This window comes from Moschus berezovskii, chromosome 8 (assembly GCF_049115385.1).
Source record: "Moschus berezovskii isolate FMDL1 chromosome 8, NW_MosBer_1.0, whole genome shotgun sequence".
Classification (NCBI taxonomy): domain Eukaryota; kingdom Metazoa; phylum Chordata; class Mammalia; order Artiodactyla; family Moschidae; genus Moschus; species Moschus berezovskii.
Window position 1 is genome coordinate 107,726,330 of NC_142467.1, and position 14,662 is coordinate 107,740,991.

At 58.3% G+C, this 14,662-nt stretch overlaps 2 protein-coding genes across 3 annotated transcripts in view; one reads left to right on the forward strand and one right to left on the reverse strand.

Moving 5' to 3' along the window:
* UPF1 (UPF1 RNA helicase and ATPase) overlaps positions 1 to 12,317 on the forward strand; it is a 33,939-nt gene extending 21,622 nt beyond the window's left edge. For both annotated transcript variants that reach the window (XM_055430745.2, XM_055430746.2), the window contains exons 14-24: positions 664 to 807; positions 1,175 to 1,388; positions 4,440 to 4,557; positions 4,957 to 5,113; positions 5,334 to 5,476; positions 6,832 to 7,006; positions 7,531 to 7,612; positions 8,906 to 9,067; positions 9,191 to 9,408; positions 9,730 to 9,852; positions 10,458 to 12,317. In XM_055430745.2, coding sequence (XP_055286720.2) covers positions 664 to 807; positions 1,175 to 1,388; positions 4,440 to 4,557; positions 4,957 to 5,113; positions 5,334 to 5,476; positions 6,832 to 7,006; positions 7,531 to 7,612; positions 8,906 to 9,067; positions 9,191 to 9,408; positions 9,730 to 9,849 — 1,533 coding nt within the window. In that variant the 3' untranslated portion in view covers positions 9,850 to 9,852; positions 10,458 to 12,317. The remainder of the gene's footprint in view (positions 1 to 663; positions 808 to 1,174; positions 1,389 to 4,439; positions 4,558 to 4,956; positions 5,114 to 5,333; positions 5,477 to 6,831; positions 7,007 to 7,530; positions 7,613 to 8,905; positions 9,068 to 9,190; positions 9,409 to 9,729; positions 9,853 to 10,457) is intronic.
* Positions 12,318 to 12,654: 337 nt separating this feature from the next.
* GDF1 (growth differentiation factor 1) lies at positions 12,655 to 14,428 on the reverse strand. Its single transcript, XM_055430752.2, has 2 exons — positions 14,102 to 14,428; positions 12,655 to 13,488 (listed from the first exon to the last, which is right to left on the reverse strand). Exons 1-2 carry the CDS (start codon positions 14,424 to 14,426, stop codon positions 12,704 to 12,706), a joined length of 1,110 nt encoding a protein of 369 aa, XP_055286727.2. The 5' UTR covers positions 14,427 to 14,428; the 3' UTR covers positions 12,655 to 12,703.
* Positions 14,429 to 14,662: the final 234 nt, after the last annotated feature.

The following is a 14,662-nucleotide window of genomic DNA, read 5'->3' on the forward strand; positions in this document are numbered from 1 at the left end:
TTCCCTGAGTTGGGAAGATTCCCCCGGAGAGGAGAATGGCAACCCACTTCAGTATTCTTGGCTGAGAAATCCCGTGGACAGAGGAGCCTGGCGGACTACAATCCATGGGATTGGAAAGAGTGGGACACGACTGAGCAACACTTTCAGTTTGACTTGTTCAGTTGGGCCAAAGGACCTGTTCGGATATACTAAGTCCATGTGTAGCACCTTTAGTGGGTTCTTTTCCATTTGAGGAGAGAACTCTGATGCTGTTCCCCATGTGCTTCCTCTGAGGTCACACAGAGACATCTTATTGTCTGAAATGCACAATTTTGGGGGGTAGATTCCACTCCCTGCCAGCCTCCCTGTTGCTGGAATCTTGGGAGCCTGGTCTGTGCCTGGGGCCCGGGCAGGTCCAGAGATCTGTCCCCTACTCTGGGTGACGAACCAACTGAAACCATGGTTTCCCTGGCTCAGCACTGCCCCTCAGAGGCTGTCTTGAGGCACTACGCCCTTTTTTGGGCATGACTCGCTTGAGAGTGAGTGTCACCACAGCCTGGACTGTAGATGCTATCAGAAAGGGTGTGGACCAGAGCGGTGTCTGCGTCCCGTCCTGCCTGCCCTTTGGGGTCTGGGAGCCTTGACCTGCAGGTGCCCTGAGGCCTGGCGCACTCTCTTCCCCAGAACGCAGATGTCATCTGCTGCACGTGTGTGGGCGCAGGAGACCCGAGGCTCGCCAAGATGCAGTTCCGCTCCATTTTAATCGACGAAAGCACGCAGGCCACCGAGCCAGAGTGCATGGTCCCTGTGGTCCTTGGAGCCAAGCAGGTGGGCCACAGCATGTCCATTATTTGAATTTTGTGTGCATTCTCTTTTGCTCTAGTCCTATGTGATGGTTAGTGCTGGAGATTTGCTTTAGTGTCCTATGCTCAGTCTCACGCCCTGGCAGAGCACATAGGGGTGCACAGCAGGCCTCTGAGGGGGTCTTCCAAGGGTGGGCATGGCACGGAGCACCTTCGTGAAGGTTCTGAGCACGTGTTTCATGTGTGTGGTGGGCAGTTTTCCCGCTCCAGGTCAGCATCTCGCCACTTGAATTAGTGTAGTTGGGTGGCTGTATGGACCCCAGTCCTCTTGGCCCCTAGGTGGACATGTGGGCCGTCCATGTTTGAACTGTGATGGGGGCCTCTTGTCGCAGCTGATCCTCGTGGGTGACCACTGCCAGCTGGGCCCCGTGGTGATGTGCAAGAAGGCGGCCAAGGCCGGGCTGTCGCAGTCGCTCTTTGAGCGCCTGGTGGTGCTGGGCATCCGCCCCATCCGCCTCCAGGTCCAGTACCGGATGCACCCCGCGCTCAGCGCCTTCCCGTCGAACATCTTCTACGAGGGCTCTCTTCAGAACGGCGTTACCGCAGGTAAGCTCGGCCCAGTGCCGGGAGTCTGGGGACAGTGCCTGGCCTCACTTCCTTCTCCAGCGGCCTTACGTGGTGACTGTGTGTAGGGGCCCCTCCGAGAGGCGCAGGGGTCAGTGGGCAGAACGTGTGCTTTAGAGTGCAGGACATTCTTGGGCATGGGCAAGGGGGAGCCCGCATCTTCGTGGGGTTCGCAGAGTCCGCTGTGAGGATTCCCCACAGTGGTGTGTCACACACAGAAGAGGGGGTGGCAGGGACAACTGCCTGTCCCACTCCTTCCTCTGTCGGTGGTTCCCAAAGACCTGCGCACGCCCAGAGCAGACTGCTTCCGCGGTGACCCTGGGGTGTCAGGCGCCTTTGGGCTGTGCCGATGGCGGTGCGTCCAGGCTGCTGTGTACTGTCACCACCACACACCTGTGGCAGGCCCTGTCCTGAGTTCAAAGTGGAGAGTGCTCCATTTCCTGCTCCCTGAGTCCCGTCCTTGTGATTCTGTGTCGGGTGGGAGAGGATGGTCTCCTGAGACGCTTGGCAGGTGTATGAGGTGCTCTAAGGAAGGACTCACACACTAGTTACACAGACTGGAGCAGTTAGCAGGCATTTTCTTCAAAGGGATCAAAGCTGGCCTGTGGCTTCAAGGAAAACAACTCACAGTATTCATCACCAGTGATAAAATCTGAGACTTCACACCGAAAGGAGAATTTTGGAAAACACATGTCCGCTAGTGTGAGCTTACTGTGTCTTTCAGGTGCTGAGTAAATTTTCTGATGAGATCTGTAGTGGTGCATGTGTCATGTGTGTCAGCCTTTGGAAGCCCTGCCTAACAGGGTGAGCAGCACCTCCATTCCAACAGGCAGCAAGGGTGCTTCCAAGTCACTGTGGGTCAGAGGCCATGCAAGTCAGGGCAGAGTAGAAAGGCCATCATCCCTGAGCTACAGGGCAGCCTCCCTTCGTTTTCAGATAGAATTGAGATAATTCGGGGACCCTGGTGGGCTTCTGTCTATGGGGTCACACAGAGTCAGACACGACTGAAGTGACGCAGCAGCAGCAGTGGGAAAGATCTTAAAAGATGCTTCCTGGGACTTCCCTGGTGGTCCAGTGGCTAAGACTCTGTGCTCCCAGTGCAGGAGGCCTGGGTTCCATCCCTGGCCAGAGAACTAAGATCCCACGTGCTGCAAGTAAGAGTTCATGTGCCACAGCTAAAGATCTCAAGTGTTGTGACTAAGAACTAGCACAGCTAAATAAATGTTTGAAAACAAACATGCTTCCCTTTTCCAACCACTTGCATCTGTGAGGCCTGTCCATCCTCACGTGCTGTGAGGGCTCGCAGGAGACTGGGAGCAGGAGTCAAGTAAGCTGGAGAGTGAAGTGAATTGATAAAATTCACTAAATATATATTTTAGTGAAATATTATTTTTCATAAAAATATTTTTAATATGTTCATCTTTAAATGAATTTTTTAAATTATTTTAAAATTTTGGATCTCAAAATGCAACAAATAGCAGTAGCTGTAATGCACAGAAATAATGGCTGTTTGTACTGCTCCACTTTCAGAGTGTAAAGAGAGGCTGAGAGCAGCATTCGTTTGAGAACTGCTAACTTAGAGTCTTGTTAATGCCAGCAGCCCATCGCGTCGGCTTTGTTTAGCCCCCTCTGTAGATGCGGAGACTGAGGCGGAAAGTGCGAGTGCTTGTCCAGGGCCACACGGCTGCTGTGCGATACAGTCTTGACCCTTGGAGTGCTGCTGGTCTGGCGGGTGGTAGGGCTGGAAAACGCCAGGTCATGGGAGCTTGTTGGTGCCGCGGTTGACACTTGTTGGGAAAGCCACCACTCAGCACTGGTACAGACTCCCACTGGCCTTGCTTCTCCTTCTCCATGGCATCAGCTCCACAGTAGAGGTTGCTGGCGATGCTTCACTGCTGAACTGTCAGTGTCTGGGACATGGCACCCCCGAAGTAACTTTTTTAAAAACTCTGAGGAAGTGTAAAGAAGTGTCCAGATCCTGAGTGTTCGGCTTTGTGAGTTTCACTAGGTGACCGTGTCTGTCACCAGCACCTGCGGCCCAGCAGTGAGCCCTGTTTGGGGTGGTGCTGGCGCCCCACTCCGCCCCCACCCTGGGGCGCTGACGTCAGTGGTGGGGGCGTGTCTGCAGCATGGAAATTAGCCGGCACTGTATACTGGCCCTCGCCCTGTCCCTCGCAAGTGGTTAAACGTTTGCCAGCCTCGGGTCCCTGAACTTGCTCTAGCCACTGCCCTCACTTGAAACATTGATTCTTTGCTTCATTTTCAGCTTGACATAAAAGGGATCATACCATGTGTCCTCGTAGTTCAGGGTTTTCCTTCATCTATGGTAGTCTATTTTGGTGCAAAAATTTCAGTTTTCTTACATTAATCTGATTAGGTGTAACTCCAGTCAGAAATTCCCAAAAGAATAGGTGGACTGTCTGATTGGACAGACTGATTTTCAGCATCGTAAGGACTTGCAGAGGACTGAGCACCTGAGATGAATGTAAAGAGCTTGAGGAAGGTGGCAGCTCGTATTCAGGGATGTCACGAGTTACTGTCCAGCTGCGGTCCCAGAGACACTGCGCACAGGGCCTGAGATAGTCCAGAGGCAGACCCACCTGTCCACATGCCCTGGTATGGGACAAGACGGGGTGGGTCAGCAGTGTCATTGTTAAAAGCCAGGTGTGGGTACCTGTGAGTCCTTTAAGGTACATCATAAACCTTCTGGAAGGAGATAGACTATCTTCTTTACCCTGGGGCAGACACAGACTGCAGAAAGCACTAACTGCGATCTGTTCTGTGAGGAAGCCAGCTTTGTACCAGGTGTAGTGCTGTGTTGCTGGGAGTTTCAGTCAGAGGACCCCCTCCGGTGGCCTCCCCTGGGACCCACAGGCCTGGGTTAGTTGCTGGAGCTTGCCATTTCCTGCTCCGCCGTGTGCCTCTGCCCAGGGTGGAATGGCCTCCGCTCTGCTCTCCACCACGGCTCACCCAGACTGGCTACACTCTTCTTCTCTAACAGGATGTTTTCTTTTTCCTCCTCCACGATGCCAGCGGATCGTGTAAAGAAGGGCTTTGACTTTCAGTGGCCCCAACCGGATAAACCGATGTTCTTCTATGTGACCCAGGGCCAGGAGGAGATTGCCAGCTCAGGCACCTCCTACCTTAACAGGTAAGCAGAGGCTTGTGTGTGGTGCCTGCTGGCTTCAGTGGCAGCTTCTCCAGTGGCTGCGCACCTGCGGCCTTGTTCAGTGTGGTGTGAGACTTGTCCTTGTTTTCCTTATGCCCACTCGGTTTGAGCACTTAAACCAGCAGCACAGGTCCAGCCTCGTTTCAGTGTGTGTTTCCTGTGGAGCAGATCCTTTAGGAGCCCCCGTGTGAGCCTTTTCTGTTCCTGCTGATTCAGTTGGGAAATGCTGGGCTGCCCAGCCATGGGTGTGCCAAGCAGGGCCTCCACAGGGTTGTACTGGAGGCGAGTCTGCCCCTGAGCCTTCCACAGCCTCTAGCCTTGGGGGGGGGGTCTCAGGAGCCCAGAGATGGAGCCTGGGAAGTGAAAGCCTGACTTTCTTAGGACGGAGGCTGCAAATGTGGAGAAGATCACCACGAAGCTGCTGAAGGCGGGTGCCAAGCCGGACCAGATCGGCATCATCACGCCCTACGAGGGCCAGCGCTCCTACCTGGTGCAGTACATGCAGTTCAGCGGCTCCCTGCACACCAAGCTCTACCAGGTGCGCGCCCAGTCTGCTCTGCTGGGTCCTGCCCCAGGCACTGGCCTTTGACCACCTGGCAGCAGAGGCGCAGTGAGCCCATGGCCAGAACCTATGGGCTCTGCCAGCTTCAGGTCCCAGGCCCATCTGTGGGATTCGATGGTGCATCTTGATTCGTTTGTGCGGGCTGAGGGCTCCTTGAAGGAAACCTGTTGGCTGACTGTGATTATTGCCCCTGTAGGAGGTGGAGATTGCCAGTGTGGACGCGTTCCAGGGGCGTGAGAAGGACTTTATCATCCTCTCCTGTGTGCGGGCCAATGAGCACCAAGGCATTGGATTTTTGAATGACCCCCGGCGACTTAACGTGGCCCTGACCAGAGCACGGTACGGAGAGCTGGGTCTTGCTGGGCCTCGCAGGGGTGGCCCCTCTTGCGTAGGAGGGTTTCCGAGGTGCTGGGAGGGGTTGGCCCGAGAGCCGCCCCCACCCACTTCTCTTCTGTGCGTTCTCGCACGCAGCCTCGCCTTGGGCTGTGGCGCGGGGCTCGGTAGAGGGGCCTCAGCAGTGCCGGGGCAGAGGGCCCCAGTCTGGAAGAACCCTCGCCCGTGAGTCGTCTTTGTCTCTGTGCCCTGGTGCTTTCCATCCAGTTGCCTTGTTTAGCTCTGGAATGTAACTTGAAATAGGGGCGCAGAGAGTCAGGTGGGCCCCGTGTCACCCCCACGTGAGACCAGACAGCAGCCACCCTGTACCAGCTGCAGGCAGGACTCACATTCACATGTTGGTTCCCTCCACACTGAGGGCACCTCAACCTTCATTTGGTGGAGCCCTGAAACAGCTGATGAATGTAAGCTTTCCCCCAGAAGCTTGGCTTGGGCATCGAGTGATGTGCCCAGCCTATCAGAATGCCTGAGGCAGCTGTGGAGTCTGCCTCTGCCACGTGTGACTTGGTGCCCAGAAGGCTGACTCAGGTCTGCAAACGAGGAGACTCGTCTCTGAGCTCATCTTCCCACAAACATGTTTTGACATCTGGGCTCAACAGAAACCTGCCCTCAAATAAACCCAAGTGCAGGGTTGGCAGCTTACAGGATGGGCTCTAGTAAAAGTCACCTTTTACTTGCAATTACCCAACCATCCCCAGCATTCCCAGAGGGCGCTGCATAGGCAGGCCAGGCGTCTAGGCAGGGAGGCTGAGGGTGGCTTTCAGTGCTCCTCTGTGCTGAGAAGACAGCGTCATGGTGGGCAGGGTGCCAGGGGAGCTGTCTGGGCACCTTGTATGTTCAGTTCAGTCGCTCAGTCGTGTCTGACTCTTTGACCCCAGGGACTGCAGCATGCCAGGCTTCCCTGTCCATCACCAACTCCTGGAGCTTGCTCAGACTCGTGCCCCATTGAGTCAGTGATGCCATCCAACCATCTCACCCTCTGTCATTGCTTGTCCTCCTGCTTTCAGTCTTTCCCAGCTTCAGGGTCTTTTCAAATGAGTTAGTTCTTTGTATTAGGTGGCCAAAGTATTGGAACTTCAGCATTAGTCGTTCCAATGAATATTAAGGGTTGATTTCCTTTAGGATTGACTGTTTTGATCTCCTTTTAGTCCAAGGTACTTTCAAGAGTCTTCTCCAATACCACAGTTCAAAAGCATCAAACCTTCGGTGCTTAGCCTTCTTTATGGTCCAGCTCTCACATCCATGCATGACTACTGGAAGGCCATAGCTTTGACTAAACTCTTGGTGCCTACCTCTTGCAGATATGGGGTCATTATTGTGGGCAACCCAAAGGCCCTGTCCAAGCAGCCGTTGTGGAACCACCTGCTAAACTACTACAAGGAGCAGAAGGTGCTGGTGGAGGGGCCCCTGAACAATCTGCGGGAGAGCCTCATGCAGTTCAGCAAGCCCAGGAAGCTGGTCAACACCATCAACCCGGTGAGTGCCCGCCACAGGCGGGGAGACACTGCTGGGAACCCCTCCTCCGCAGGCTGGTGTTCTGGGCCTGTGGCAGTGAGTGATGGCAGGTGGGACTTGTGACGAGTACGAGCTGGGGCTGGACTGAGAGTGTCAGTGTGTGAACACGAGCGATGCGTGCTGGCCTGTCCCCGCAGAGCTCCCACGCCAGCTGTCTCGGGTTTTCTGAGGCTTTTCTCTTCTTGGCCCTTGTGGAATACTGTGTCACAGGTGGCACCTAGCAGCTCTCAGTCAGACCCAAGCAGCTGGGAGCTTGATAAACCCATGGTGGTCTGGGGCTTAAGGAGTGAGTGCTGCCTGAGGTGTTGTGCAGCAAAGGCCGGCTCAGGCAAGGAAAGGCGGGCAAAGCCTGGAGCGCACGAGGGGCGAGCCTTGGGGTTGTCATGTGTGTGTGCAGCTTGGCCACCTCCCAGGCCCCCAGATGTTTGGAAAGTTCTTCCTTGTGTCAGCATGATAAATTCCTCACTGACCTAAACCCTTTGCAGGGAGCCCGCTTCATGACGACAGCCATGTATGATGCCCGGGAGGCCATCATCCCGGGGTCGGTCTATGACCGGAGCAGCCAGGGTGAGTCTCTGTGGGGGACCGCCTGGCCCCGCACTTGTTGACTGTCCCCACGCCCACACCTTCTAGCCCTGTCACTCCTGAGTGACCTCTCATGCCTCTGTCCACAGAAACTTGCCTGGCAGTGAGAGTTCTTTCTCAGCTTCACTTGTTCAAAATCAAATAATTGGTCTTGGGCAATTTCTAAAAAGACAGATGTTTTTAAATAATGCAGCTCTGCGTACGCAGTGGTGTCTCAGCAAAACTTGTCAGTTTGCTTCCACCCCCTCACCCCACCCTGCCTGCCCTTTGCTTTGCTTCTCCGTGGGAGGGCCACACCTGCAGCCTCGTCTCAGGCTTTGCTGCTTTCCCTGAACTTCATTCAGCTCCATCTGTCAGACCTCAGGGTTGGGCACACCGCCTCTCTAGCTGGGTGAGGCTTCTGTGTACTGTGTACTAAGGCCCAGCCTGGCCCTCCTGCCTGGGACTCCTCCTCCGGCCTGAGGCGGTCTGTAACCAGTTTCCATTCATCCCACAGATCCCTGCCTCCCGGGACCCTTGTCCATGCCAGCTGTCACAGGGGGCCAGTACCTCGCCCATGTACTCTTTGCCACCTGCCCAAGTCTTGCAGTTGCCTTTGACCTCCCGCGTGCTTGCCATTCCTCTCCAGGGCAGGTGTACCCCAGCTGCTCCTCTTCCACAGGAAATCGTTAGAGACCCTTTCCCTGCCGCAGTGTTCTTCCGGTCGTTAGGCTCAGCAAAACTGGGAGTTGTGTTCTTAAATAACAACAGATCTTGTCACCGTATCTGACGAGTCCCTGTGTGGCTGAGGGTGTCCTGGGTCCGTCCTTCATCCCTGCAGCCCCCGTGGATCTGCCTTGACTGAAGGTTGCCCCAGAGGCTTTTGTCTTCAGCGAGGTCCACTGGTGTATCAAGCTTGGGCTTTTTCTTAGGGGTGGCAGGGTGGCAGTGGTAGCATGTAATATGACTAGAACATTTGCCATAAAAAGGGCTGTTTAAAGAAATCAGAAGTGCAGCATGGTTTCTGTTTTTCATATCCCCATAGGCCAGTGGTTCTCAGAATCCCCCAGGAGAAAAGGTTCATTCCCAGACACCAGCTGCAGGAGGCTGTCGGGGGTGGGGAGGATGTGTTGTGAGATTCTGCATCAGGTGACTTTGCTGTCGGAGCACACCAGGAGACGCTGGGACAGACAGCAGTGAGCGGATGAGACAGATGTTTCGGCTGTGGGCAGACCAGCGGGCAGTGGGCTCATCTGGATGCAGCGTGACGCCCGCCGCTCATGTTGTGTCTTACAGGACGGCCCTCGAACATGTACTTCCAGACCCATGACCAGATTGGCATGATCAGTGCCGGCCCTAGCCACGTGGCTGCCATGAACATTCCCATTCCCTTCAACCTGGTCATGCCTCCCATGCCGCCACCGGGGTATTTTGGACAAGCTAACGGGCCAGCTGCAGGTGAGCACCCGTGGGGAAAACCAGTTTGTCCTTGGACTTGGTTCACTTCCTAGATTTGAGCAGGCGTGCTTGTCTGTGAGGCTCAGAACCTCCTTCAGGGAACCCTGGACTGCTGTCTTTCAGGCCGAGGCACCCCGAAAGGCAAGACTGGTCGTGGGGGACGCCAGAAGAACCGCTTTGGGCTTCCTGGGCCCAGTCAGACGAATCTCCCCAACAGCCAGGCCAGCCAGGATGTGGCGTCCCAGCCCTTCTCCCAGGGCGCCCTGACCCAAGGTTACATCTCCATGAGCCAGCCCTCCCAGATGAGCCAGCCCGGCCTCTCCCAGCCTGAGCTGTCCCAGGTGAGCCCTGCTGCTTGAGTGGGAAGCAACACACACCCACAGGGGAGTCAGCCCAGCCCAGGGAGCCCTCTTGACACACACAGACCCTGTGGCACTCTCCCCTAACGACCATGGTGCTGGGGCTGTGGGTCTAGAACGCTCCACACACAGTACTGTCCTGGGTAGCACATCTCCAGTGGGGAGGTAACCCATGTGGGTCTCCTGCCACCTGGGCTTCAGGGAAAGTTTCCAGATGATTCCCTGGGGCTGGTAACAGGTTGGACACGGAGCAGGTTCTTAAGATCGGGAGGATGAGTGCCCATCTCCAACCTTGCCCTACAGGACAGCTACCTTGGAGATGAATTTAAGTCACAGATCGACGTGGCACTGTCGCAAGACTCCACATACCAGGGCGAGCGGGCGTACCAGCACGGTGGAGTGACGGGGCTGTCGCAGTACTAGAAGGCAAGCTGGCCTGTGGAGGAGGTGTGGGAGTCTCAAGTCCTCGCGGGGCCAGCCCACCCTGTCAGCTGTCCCTGTGGGTCCCTGTGCCTCTGCTTCGTTGTGGGGGATATGAGCTTCATGCGCACTCCTCCGCCACAGTCTTCTCCAGAGGGTCTTAGCGCTGCTTCTGGTGGCAGCCAGCAGGCAGAGGGTCCTGTCACCCTGACGTGAGGGTGGAGAGGGCCCAGCCCCTGTGTGCCTGTGGCGCCTCTGGGTGTGCATCTCGGTCTCTCGAGGGCCCTGTGTCATGGTTGTCTGCCCATAGCAAGGCCAGAGAGGGGTAGGAAGGCCTCGGGCCTGCACCCCCCACCCCCCATCCCCCACCCCACCCCCATCCGCCCCCACAGTGACCGGGTCATGGGAGCTGGCGATGCTGTTGATCGCGCAGGCCCAGCAGCTGTGACTCTCAGCCGCCTTTTCTCCGGGTGGGCGGTCAGTGGTCTGGGCCCCCAGCCGGCCACTGGGATGGGGCCAAGTGGAACGGGGGAGCCTTCCAGGCCAGGTCTGCGAGCTGCCCTGGCTCCCACCTGTTCTAAAGCCTCTTGCCCTCCCTCTGTCCCTGACAGGTGGCAGCGGAAGAGCTAAGCTATGTGGCTTAGTCCATCAGCATCTTATTCTGGGTAATAAAAAATAAAAATAAATGGATACCTGTTTTCCACTGCTAAAACTGAAGCACCACTGTGAGCCACAGGAGAGGGAGAGGAGCGCCCGAGGGAGCGGAGCCCAGACGGAGCAGCGCCCACTGCTGGCGCGTGGCGGCGGAGACCGGAAGGGAGAGCGGGAGGCGGGGCGGCCGCGGAGGCCCACCCAGGAGCCCCCCAGCCCCGCTCGCGAGGAGCCCAGCGAGCCCGCCGCGGCCACACCTGGGCCTGCGACCAGGGCGGAGGGAGGAAGACCCTCATCGCAGAGTAGCCCTTTCCTCTGTTCTTTTCTTTCTTTTTCTCTTTTATTGAAAGGGGACTACGTTTTAGCAGGAAAAAAACTTCGCGTTTCTGTGCTGAGCAGGCTGCTTGCAGTGGTGGCCATGCCGGGAGAGCCCCGCAGAGTGTGGGTTCTGTCCACACCGGCTCTGATACCGCCGCGCTCATGCTGCCTGCATTCTAGGAGGGTTTTCATTTCAAGAAAATATGGTGGTTTGTGTTTTTCTGTTTGTTTTTTAAAAATTCTTTCTAAGGAGTACTGAAAAATATACTTTCCTGAGTTTGTCTCTCAAATCTTAGTGGTGGACCTGGGAGATGTGAGAAGCTTCCAGAAACGAAGTTTAAACATGCCAACACAACTCAAGATTAGAATCAACATCTGTGATGGGAGGAGGATTTTTTTCAGTTTTTAGCTTCCAGCAGCTTCTCCCAGCGCATCAGGGCAGTGAGGGAGCACAGTCCTGGGCCGGGCAGGCAGCTCCGAGGTCTCTGCTGGACTCCCAAGAAGCAGAGCGCTTCCCGTGCGCCATGGACTTGGCCCCACAGGAGGGGCTTTGGGCAGGACTGGCCATGAGGCCAGAAGGCCACAAGGTGGCTATTCCCCGGCCAGTTGCTTCTTCCCCGGGGTCCTTCCTGAGGATTTGGTGAAAGGCGGCGGTCAGGAGGACCCATCCCTGTCCCTGTCCCCAGGGAGGCCTGGCCCACCACGCCTGAGGCCAGTTGGAGTCACTGAATGCCCCCACCCCCACCTTGTTCCCCACCTGCCCCACTAGTTTGGAGCCACTCTACACACGGGCACAGCTTCGATGAGGTGGGGTTGTTTGTCGGGGGGAGAAGGGAGTAAGTTTCCAAAATAAGTTGGTTCTGTGCTAAAGGGCTTGAAAGAGTTTGTCACATCAGGTGTTACATGGGGCCTCTGCCTGGGTCTGAACTGCAACTTGGAAATTATTGTTGCTGGCAGAGGCCCCCCACGCCCAGCTCTTCGCACACAGTTGGGTATCGGCCTCCCTGGCCGGCCCTGGTTGGGGACCATCTAGCCCTAACCCTGCCTGTCCGGGCCCTGGTGCCCCTGACCCCACCATCCCCCTCCCAGTGTGCCTTATCCCACAGCCTCCAGCTGGCACACGGGAGAGACGGGGACTCAGGCCCCCTTCCTCTGGCACAGGTTGGGGGGCACAGGCCGCATTCTCTGGCAGGCCTCTTATTTATCGCCTTCGCTGCAGGGCCTTCAGTCCCCACTTCTTTTGGTAGCTGCATAGTTTGGATAGGTTTCTGCTGTGACCCCTGTGCGCCGTCCCCCGGGTGGCACGTCCACCCACCCTGTTCTGTTCCTTGGAATGCTTTGCCTCTGCTTTGTGCTGTTTGCTTTGTTTCTCCACCTTCTTAGCAGCAGTTACTATAAGTTCCCCAAATTAGAAAAACATCTGTACCAAGGCAATGTAACTTTTGGTTTTTGGTCAATTTGTTTTAAGCTCTTTTGTCACCAATAAAATCTTAATAAACATCTCTTGCTTTCACACGGGCTGGATAACTGCAGGGGTGTGTGGCAGAGCACTTGGCCTGGGGGTCTGGCCGGTTGGGGATGTGGGTTCAGAGCCACCTTGATGACAAAACAGACAGGTCTTGAAAAGGGGGCCTGGGCTCGGGCCCTGCGGTTCCTAGGTTTCAGGCATCTTAGATGTTGGGCTGTGGGGGCAGTTTGTCCTGTGACGTCACTGTTGCGAACCCCCACCCTCGTGGTCAACGGTGATGGTCAATGGCTGCCAGCCCCCTCCACTCACCGCCACCTAACCAGACCCCCGTACCCCCCCCCCCGCCACTTAACAAGACCAGAGGGGCCAGCAGAGCGGACCACGCAGTGTTTATTGTTGCCCCCGCCCCGCCCGCCGCCGTCAGCGACAGCCGCACTCATCCACCGCCATGTCCTCGTAGTGCCGTAGCACCACGTTGTCGCTGTTATCGAAGAAGAGCACGGAAATGGGCGACAGGCGCGCGGGCACGCAGCAGGGCAGGCCGGCGGCGCCGGGGGCGGCCGCGTGCATGAGCGTGCGCAGCACCGCGTGGTTGAGCGCGGGAGTGCCGCCGGGTTCAGACAGCACCGCGGGCAGCGCGCACTTGCCCTGGCAGTAGTTGGCCAGGAAGCCGCGAGGCGCGATGACCCAGCGGTGCCAGCCCACCTCGCGGAAGCTCACGTAGAGCCGCCGTGCGCGACACGCGCCCCCGGAGCCACCGCCCACTGGGGGCTCGGCCTCGCGCCGCGGCCGGGCCAGGGGGTGGCACAGGCGCTGGTCGAGGGTCACCAGCAGGAGCGAGGCCTCGGCCAGGCGCGCGCAGGCCGCGGGGGTCCGGGGACGCAGCGCCAGCGTCAGGCGGAGGCTGCGGGGCGCCGAGGCGTTGCGGGCCCAGACGGAGCCCAGCAGCTCAGCACGCACCGGCCGTCCCAGGGTGGGCACCACCTGGCGGAGCCCCACCGGCCCGAGGCCCGCTCCCGCCGGCGCCACGCTCAGCTCCCAGCCGCCAGTCGTCCCCGCTGTCGCCTCCGCAGCCGCGAAGCGCAGCTCTAGACGGGCCTGGCTCGGGCGCTCGGCTGGTTCCACGGCCGACAGGTCGAAGACGACGGTCCACTCAGGGCACTGCCCTGCAGCTGAGGTGGGTGCCGGGGGGCGGGCGGCCGCTCCTGGGAAGAAAGGGAGAGGGCTTGGCTGTCGCTGGGTCCCCTCTCGGTGCTGGCTGGCCCACGAGGGGGTTCTGGGTTGGGGACTGCAGAGAAAGGTGAGCGTCCGGAGGCGGGGGCGCACCGTCTGTTAGAAGGCGTCAAGTGGTGTGAAGCGCCAGGGGGTGGGGGCAGGGCATCACTTGCGAGGAAGAGGCCCTACTCAGTTGGGGTCAGCCCGCGGTTGGGGTCTTAGGCAGACAGGGGGCCGCGTGGTGGGGGGCGGAGATCGGCGAGTGGGGGATGAACGAAAGCCCGCCTGGGGCCAGGGGAACCGATGCTGGGGCGGGGTGGCATCAGCAGGAAGGCATCAAGTGGTGTGAAGCGGCAGAGGGGCTGTGAAGGGGTGGGGGCAGGGCTTCAGCTGCAAGCCAGGGGGCCCGGCTCGGAGTAGAAGAGCCTGGCTTTCGGACCGCTCCCTTCGCTGCTCCCCATCCCCTGTCCCTACAGGTGTCCATGCCCAGGACCGCATGGAGTACTGAAGCCCAGGTTGCTTGTGGGCTGGACGGGATGGGTGGGGAATCCTCAAGGCTCTTCGGCCTCCCAGACCCACGCCGCCAGCGCAGACCCCACTCACCGCGGTCTAGGACGTGGCGCACGATGTTTCCGGCGACCCCCAGCTCCTCCACGTGGCACGGCCGCAAGGTGGACCCCGGAGGCATCCTCCGCGGGTCCACCCTGGCCTCCTGGTGGTCCCGGCGGCGGAACAGGCGCCACATGACAGGGGGTACGGACCGGGATCTGGGTGCGCCCTGGGGCACGTCGGGCAATCCGAGAGCCTGGAGCAGGGAGGCGGCGGGGCCCGGGGGCGCAGGAGCGCAGGCCGGGGGCGATGAGGGCAATAGCAGGGCCAGTAGGAGGAGAAGGACTCGGCGGCCCGGACGGCGGCACAGAGGTGGCATCTTCCTCACAGGCAGCGGCCGGGCGAGTGCTCTGGGCCTGTCGGGCTCCCTGACCTGTGGGCTGGGGGCGGGACCCGGGTCCCTGGAGAGATCTGGGCAGGGGCAGGGTCCCGGGGGGTGTGGCCGCGATCCTGAAGCCTAATAGGGACCAATTGCGGGGGCGGGGCCTCCAGGGGGCGGGGCAGGGGTCCAGGGAGTGGCCAAGGAGGAGTGGGTTGGGGAGGGCGCGGAGCCTG